Here is an 8,593-nt window from a genome sequence, read left to right as displayed (position 1 = left end):
ACGCAGCAACTGCGCGTCTCGTGGGCTAGACTAACAAAACATTAAAATACAACAACGTCCCTTACATCATCATCACCGCATCTCACGCTCCACTAATGACGCTCCCAGATGCACACCTAACATTTGATTTGTACTTTTTTTGCATTCAAATGCAAAAGTTTATTTTAATTTCGACTAATATTCATTTTTTTTATTCACAATTTCCTCATCACAGGTAGGGCTGTCAAAATGGCTTCTCTCCTAAGGCCACAAGAGGGCGCATCATTCAAAGCATAAGATAACGTGACTATCTGCGGAAAAAAAGGGCATAATGTTTAAAATAATGTTTATAAATCTTATATAATTGATAAAGTTGCTTAAACAATTAGAAACAAAACCGCATCATGCATGTATGTATAGTTTAATACAAAGGACCGAAAACCAATCACAAAAAGTACTTTCTTCATTTAAAAACTTGAGATGCAGTGGGATGGGGAAAACCGCCATAAAGTCTTGAGACATGTTTTTTAAAAGTTGAACTTACTTTTTTCCAGTTGCATTTTGCATAGCTTTCTAAACATGCGGCTCTCTTGTGCGAGACGCGAGTGCAACGGTGATAGATGTCCCTCTAGAAAATGCTCTAAATATGCATTCTGTGTGAACGGCTTGATGTTCTCTTTTCCTGCAATATTTGTAATTAACAATTCAGCAGCGCCGCATCTAGTGGCTTCAACTGGATAGGCTAACAAAAACATTAAAATGCAATGACACTTACATCGTCATTGCATCTCGTGCGCGCCTGATGCTCACCAAAAATTCGAATGCAACGTTTTTGCATTCGAATGTGGATTTTTATTTTAAATTCGACGAATATTCGAAATTTGAAAAAAAAAATTGACAGCCCTACCCCCCTAAGGACGGCCCTGAATCCACGCGTTTGCTCCATTCTCCCATCGCTCTGTTCAGACGCAGACGGTGCAATTAGGTGTTCCTGCCATTCGTAATCCCCAATATCATACACTATAAGTACAGTATGAGTCAGTGAACCTTAACCTAGACAAATCAATACCCACCAACTCCAGCCAGAAGCTTTGCCCACTGCTGATAAAGAGTTCCTAACCTTTCAGACGCGACATCACGGTCCCTAACAAAACCAGACGAGGGTTTTCACTGTGGGTCACAAACAGGTTAGGCAAACGAAGTGGGAGATGCAAAGTGTGCGCAGGCTACCTGTTAGACCTGGCGGTTTACATTGAGGAAGAACACTGGTGTTCAAAGATAGAGAAATATGGTCATTTTCACAGTGTAAACGTTTGTTAAACAGCAGTAGGTTAACATGAATACAGTAACACCGGGATATTCAAATATATACAAAATGCGCTTGAAAACAACATTCACGCTTTATTTATTACAACAACCGCTTCATATTGTTACCTAAATTTTCACTGGTGTCCTCTGCCATCTGCTGGATTTACTTTGTAATGACCGCCAGTTCGAGTGATATCAGATAGTAATACTAGATGACTTGCATACTGTAGTGCATTACTGATTCCAAATAGCATGACAACAATTGTAGATAGTAACGTAATCCGTTACATTACACATTTTAGGCAATATAATCAGATTACTTTTTGATCAAACACGTTTCTTGATTTAAATAGGACAGTCTTGTACCATATTGGGTAACACTTTATTTTAGGGTCTCTTAACTAGTTGCTTATTAGCATGCATATTACTAGAATATTAGTCATTAATTAAGCACATATTAATGCCTTATTCTACATGACCTTATCCTACATCCCTAATCCTACCCAATACCTAAAATTAACAACTACCTTACTAACAATTAATAATCAGCAAATTAGGAATTCATTGAGGGAAAAGTCGTAGTTAATAGTGAATAAGTGTTCCCTATTCTAAAGTGTTACCCCATATTGATATAAAAATAAAAAAAAGCGAAAGAAAATATTACATTTGTTGTTATTAACAACATGAAGTTTATTAAACATTACATGATGTCAAGGTTCGTGAAGGAATTGCAGAGGGTTGTGAGTTTAATGAAAAAGAAGAATTTGGAATAATGAATTGCTATTGTGCGAATAATATGTAATCAATAATAAAGTAGCTGTAGTATGATTACAAGTATTTTAAAATTTTAATCTAATTACAAGTATTTTTGGAATCCGATTACGTAATCCAGATTACATGTAATCAGTTACTACTCAGCACTATATATACTAATGTAGCTGATCATAAACGGGCATTTGCATGGTATTTCAAGGAACATATCATATGAAATATATCAAACAAGACATTTACAGGTATTTAAGCAGGTATTAAAACTGTATTCAGGACAAAATGTCACATAGTGATGCATCTGAAACAGAACATACAGTATAGAGCACTGAATTTTGTCCCTCATGTAAAAGAACACAGATGCATTCGCATTAGTAAGGCACTGAGTGTTACAATCTTCTAAGTGCACATCTGGTACAGTAAATGGAACCGACGGTTCATTTTGTTCTATAACACTGTATTTTATGGTTGTCTAATTAAACTGTTATGACAGAATGACTAAATAAAATGTCTCATGTTATGCATACATCATCCAATGCTATACAAATCCTATGAGTTGGGTGATTCTTCCTGTTGTTTGTAGGACACAGGGTTAACTGGAAAAACTACTGCCAAAGAAAGTTAATTTTGGGAAGATGCTGCATGTTGAATGGCTCCATGGACTCTTCTCAAAGTTTAGACTTGGCCTGGAAGAAGCTCATGATGGCCTGCATGCATTCGTCTGAGAGCCAGCGCTCCACCAGTCTCTCCACCTCTGCGTCGTTGATCGCATAAAGTTTCTCTTTCTCCACCGCGCGGATCAGCTGCTTCGACAGAGCTAGAGACTGAAGGGGTATGAGAAGACCACCATGAGTGCAAAAACGTGAAGAGAAATGTCTTGCCTTTTGTTGCACATTTTCTATGATTAGCATTTGTTTTCATGCAACAAGATCCTTTTACTTGAGAATAATAATTAGACTTTTTTAACACTAGTACATCACAATTCAAGCAGCCTGAGTACTTACGTTCCTGGGAAGTTTGGCGTAGGCTTTCAGTCTGGTCCACACCTCGGACTGGAAGGAGCTTTCTGGAAAGACCTCAGTCAGCAGACCCACGTCACAGGCCTGTGCAGCCGTCAACTTCTTGTTAAACAACAGCATCTCACTAGCCTGAACAGAGAGAAGAGTCAAACACACTATCTGAGAAGAACATATCTGAGAGACATATTAACAGAGTTGAAGGTGAAGTGTGGCATTTCTGTGCTGCTCTGTAAGTCCAGACAGAGCAATGTTTTGACTGCAACACAAATTCAGTGTTTACATTATTGTGTTAAGTCAACAAACAAATGACTTACTTAGAGTGACCTATGCATGTTATTTATCAGGATTATTTCCACTCAATTGCCCACCAGGTTAAATAGTAAGTCTAATCGCTTAACTTTAAAAAAATAATAAATAAATTAACTCTTTCCCCACCGGCATTTTTGAAAAAAGTTGCCAGCCACCGCCAGTGATTTTGATGATTTTCACTAAAATTTGATGGCCTCCAGTATATTTTGCTGTATGAATATTTGAATATGCAATACACCAAAATAAAGATCAGAGCCTCTACTTTTAAACAAAAAAAAAATCTGTTTTATTCTAGCTTAAAGCATTCTTTTTTTTTTATCAACACTTGAATATAGGTAGGTTTCATAAAAATGCATAATTTTAAGCAAAAAGGTGAGAAAATCAATTTTTTTTTATTCATATGCATCTGTTTACATAAGAGATCGCTCGTTTCTCCGTCCTCTTCATGTGTGTTTTTTGTTCGGGAGGTTTTGTCCTCGTTCAGAAGATGTGTAATAGCGCCCCCGAGTGTAAAAACACAATTTAAGATATTTTTGATGAAATATAAGGGCTGTCTGACCCTCCCATAGACAAAAATAACGACTTTATTCCACATTTTCGTCTCTACTGCGTCACTTGTGGACTCGCGTTCAGGACAGTACCATGACGCGAGCATGTGGCGGCGCCGGCGTTGACCCAGATCCGGCGTGATGACGTCATTACGCCGGATCTGGGTCAGCGCTGCCACACACTCGCGTCATGGTATAAAAAAGCTGTGGAATAAAGTCGTTATTTTTGTTTTCTTTGCGCAAAAAAGTATTGTCGTAGCTTCGTAACTTTACAGTTGAACCACTGATGTCACACGGACTACTTTGTCGATCATCTTGGTACTTTTCTGGACCTTGAACGTGGTAGTTACCTTGCTGTCTATGGGAGGGTCAGAGAGCCCTCAGATTTCATCAAAAATATCTTAAATTGTGTTCCGAAGATGAACGAAGGTCTTACGGGTTTCGAACAACACGAGGGTAAGTAATTAATGACAGAATTTTCATTTTTAGGTGAACTAACCCTTTAAGACAGCTGTAAATATTGGTATTGAAATTTCACATTTGTACTATAAAATAAAATTATTAGTTGTATTATTTTTTTTTTTTATATATACTACATTTTTATTTTATAGTGAAATACTAAAATCAGAATATTTCTTATTTTGTTTAATATTTTTTATTTAGTAATAACAATTATAATAAAGTATTTTATATATATATATATATATAACTAAATATTTGGCCAAATTGTGCACCCCTACAAATAAGTGTTTTTTTTTTGTTTGTTTTTTATTGCAATCAAAACATTTTATCAGAAAAATCTGATTTTTTTCCCCCCCAAATCCTGCAGCCCGCTGATATTAGTGCTGTCAGTTGATTAAAAAAATTGGACTGCAATTATCGTCATGATATTTTTGTAGTTAACGGATTAATCTCAAATTACAGTGGATGTTCATACCTTTGCTGCGCCCATCATTTTGGGGAAAAGATATGAAGAGCAGCCCTCTGGACTCTGACCCAACTGACTGAAGGGTGTGTGAAACGTCGCCTACACCCAAAACAAAAGGACAGAGAGCTAAAATACAGACAGAGATATATATATATATATATATACAATTAACTAAACAGACATAATGGATTACTGATATACAGTAGGAAAGCAGCTCACCCTCTCTGTGGCATAAACAACATCAAAGAGTCCCAACAGGGTGACTGACACCCCCACCGCAGGTCCGTTTATGACTCCAATCAGAGGTTTGGGGAAGTCAATGTACGCCTTTACGTACCTCCTAAAACAACACAAGTCTCAAACTATTACACATATGTGTATATGTCCATCATAACATCCCATCAACCTCAACAATAGTATAAACTGGTTTAGAATAAAGAGTAATAGACTTTACCTCAGTAATTGCCCAGCATCTTTAGCCATCTTCTCTACTCCACCCTCAGGGATCTTTGTAAAGTTGTTCAGGTCGTTTCCACTGCAGTAATAATCTCCACTGCCTTCAGAGACGTTAAAAGGAGGATAAGCACATTGCTTTACAGGGGAATATCTGCAAACACTGAAAGGCAAAGCAGAGTACTTCACCTGTTATCACTGTAATGACAGAATCGTCTTTTCCGGCAAGATCCAAAGCTTCGATTAGCTCATTGTACATCTACAGGATGCAAAAACATGAAAGAATATTTTCAGTGTTGCTACTGTAAACTAAAACTGAAAGTCTTAAAAAAAACATGTTAATTGAAATTAAGCTGAAATATTAGATGAAAAACATAGTAAACTTCAATGAAAATGGGAAATAAAAAAATAAGCAATAAAAGTACTCAAATAAAAATAAAGCAAAATATAAATATTTTTAAAAACCAAAAATGAATAATAATGGCAAAAGCGCATCATTGCTAAAACGTACTAAAATAAAACTATTAAAAATATGAATACAGCATTTAAATATATAATACTACAATAACACTGCCTCATAGTTTGTGTTTTAAACAGACACATCAACCATATGAATATAAATTTGCCATGTGCTATGTAGTGTTTAATTTTGGATAAATACTATAATAGTATATATAACATTCCTAAAATAATACTGCTAATATTAATAAATATAGTAGTTTAGTAATGTTACAATACTTTTGATTGATCAGTCTTGGCATTCTGTGGTCAAATATTTATTTATAAATGACCAATGTACGGTGGCCGTGAAGTGCAAAACAAATCACAATTCTTGACTTGTTATTTTGTTTTCGAATTTGTCATTGTGTTTTCTGACTTGTTATAATGTTTTCTGAATTGTTGTTGTGCTTTCTGAATTGTTATTTTGTTTTTTAGACTTGCATTTGCGTTTGTAATTTGTTATTTTGTTTTCAGAATTGTGATTTGTTTTGCACTTCACGGCCACCGTACCAATGTCCTACACAACTGACATCCTACATAATTGTATTATGTACGTATGTATCCAAAGCAACGTTTCACCTCCGCAGTGATGGCGTTTTTTTTCTCGGGTCTGTTGAGCCGGATGGTGGTGATGTTGTCTTCGGTGCTGATCAGCAGGGTCTGGAAGCTCTTTGTGCTCCCGGTGGGCTGCGCTGCCACCGCAGGAGCTTCTGCTCCCACCAGAGACGTGATGAGATCCACATACTGCCGCCTGGCCTCTTCCTAACACAGTTACATCACAACATTAAAACACACAATCATCATCCGTATGCTCTACAGATGCACAGAGCTTTCTACGTGCTCTCTCTTCATTTCGAGGTCTGCAAGACTATTAGATTAAAGCCTGAGACCTTTTCCTGACACCTTAATAACATGTGGCCTGATATCAAATCCAAACCAGTTTTCAGTCAAAATAAATAAAATATGACATGAATTGAAGATGAATAAATTATTAGATTAACTTAAATTTAAAACTAAGTGAAATAAAGATTAATTTGAAGTACTAAAATTATTACAACTAAAACTGAAATAAAAACAAAAATGCCAACAAAAAGCACATAACAAAAATATCATATATAAATATTAGAATAACACTGCTTCTTTTGTTGCCTTTTATTATTTATGTGTGTGTGCATGTAAGTTAAAACAAAATACTTATGATAATTATGTTTTAATAATATTAAATTTTTATTCCAATTATATTTTTTTTACTTGCTTTGTAATTAATTACAAATTTGAACAGAACCCTGTAGTAATACATGAAAAGCTGATCCAAAATGGGGTTTTCTTTATATTCGCTTAAAAAATAAATTAGAGAGTAGTATGATGTCTTTGATCACACTCAACATGAATGTTCCTGTTTCCTCTCACCTGTGACAAGGAGCCCAGACTCTTCCACGCATCCCATTTCGCTTTATTCACAAAGTCCAGCATGCTGGGTTTGGGGGTGTTGCAGGGTCCTTGTGTGGCCTGATGATTTACAAAACAGAAATGCATCATAATTGAGAGATGAGGACAATCTGGTTTTATGGATGGAGTCAAAAAAAGATCTGTATTTGAAAGAAGTCTCTTATGCTCACCAAGGCTGCATTTATTTGATCAAAAAATACAGTAAAGTCATTAATATTGTGAAATATAATTACAATTTAAAATAGTTTGAACATGTTGTAAAATATAATTTATTCCTGTGATCAAAGCTGAATTCTCAGCATCATGACTCATGTTGCTGCTCATGTTGAAAACGTTTAACCCTCAAGCACCCTTCGTATAGCAGCCCTTAATTGGTCCTTCGTGGACAAATTTGGGCAACACTTTTTCCAAATTTTTTTTTTTTTAATGTCATTTCACTAAATATTGTGAAATATAATTACAATTTAAAATAGTTTGAACATGTTGTAAAATATAATTTATTCCTGTGATCAAAGCTGAATTCTCAGCATCATGACTCATGTTGCTGCTCATGTTGAAAACGTTTAACCCTCAAGCACCCTTCGTATAGCAGCCCTTAATTGGTCCTTCATGGACAAATTTGGGCAACACTTTTTCCAAATTTTTTTTTTTTAATGTCATTTCACTATCTTCGATAAAATAAAAACTATCAATATGCAGTTTTTTGTGATTTTTGATTTTTACTCTAAAAGTACCATATTGTATGCAAAATATGCTTATTCTTATGTTATATTTAATATTTATTTTACTTCAGTAAAACAATAAAATAAAATAATAAAATAAATCATTCCAGTAAGTTCAGACAGCCAAAACCTAAAAATTTGGTGACTTGGGTGACATCTGGTGACATATGATGGTATAAAAATATCAAAAATATCAATAGACACTATTTGGCTTTTGTACTCAATGGCTGCATATAGGCTGAAATCTATAAACGATCGATGTAACGTACTTAACCTCTTAAGTTTTAGATTTTATCACAAGCTAAAATTGTAGAATTAAAAAAATAAAAAAAACATTTGTGTTGGGGGAGACTATACAAAATGCCAAAATATGCTTACAGACAAATCTGACCATGATATAAGGAAAATACAAAGTAGGAGACGGAGTAATCATTTATTTCTAACAAAAAAAAAAAACAAACATCAAATTTCAATAACTCAAAAAAGTAAAATGGTACCAAACAGGTAAGAATAAACAATAAACCTTGCAAGTAGCATGTGTTTTGTTTGAAATCATCAACAAATCTTGCAGTAGGATCTGTCTGTGTGTGTGTGTGTGTGTGTGTGTGT

General features: G+C 35.0%; 1 protein-coding gene across 2 annotated transcripts in view; it reads right to left on the bottom strand.

The window, feature by feature from the left end:
- Positions 1 to 2,137: 2,137 nt before the first annotated feature.
- LOC107734391 (enoyl-CoA delta isomerase 2, mitochondrial-like) overlaps positions 2,138 to 8,593 on the bottom strand; it is an 11,184-nt gene continuing 4,728 nt past the window's right edge. The window contains exons 1-8 of one of the 2 annotated variants that reach the window (XM_016546335.1): positions 7,224 to 7,327; positions 6,393 to 6,575; positions 5,502 to 5,571; positions 5,314 to 5,416; positions 5,079 to 5,199; positions 4,869 to 4,958; positions 3,060 to 3,203; positions 2,138 to 2,879 (exon numbers count right to left, since the gene is read on the bottom strand). In XM_016546335.1, coding sequence (XP_016401821.1) covers positions 2,724 to 2,879; positions 3,060 to 3,203; positions 4,869 to 4,958; positions 5,079 to 5,199; positions 5,314 to 5,416; positions 5,502 to 5,571; positions 6,393 to 6,575; positions 7,224 to 7,286 — 930 coding nt within the window. In that variant the 5' untranslated portion in view covers positions 7,287 to 7,327 and the 3' untranslated portion in view covers positions 2,138 to 2,723. Of the gene's footprint in view, positions 2,880 to 3,059; positions 3,204 to 4,868; positions 4,959 to 5,078; positions 5,200 to 5,313; positions 5,417 to 5,501; positions 5,572 to 6,392; positions 6,576 to 7,223; positions 7,328 to 8,593 lie in introns of those variants that run through there. The other variant, XM_016546336.1, reaches the window with a different exon arrangement.

This window comes from Sinocyclocheilus rhinocerous, unplaced genomic scaffold (genome assembly GCF_001515625.1).
Source record: "Sinocyclocheilus rhinocerous isolate Xijiao unplaced genomic scaffold, SAMN03320098_v1.1 scaffold940, whole genome shotgun sequence".
NCBI classification, from domain to species: Eukaryota; Metazoa; Chordata; class Actinopteri; order Cypriniformes; family Cyprinidae; genus Sinocyclocheilus; species Sinocyclocheilus rhinocerous.
Note: the sequence above shows the minus strand (reverse complement) of the source record. Positions and strands in the feature narration are given on the sequence as shown.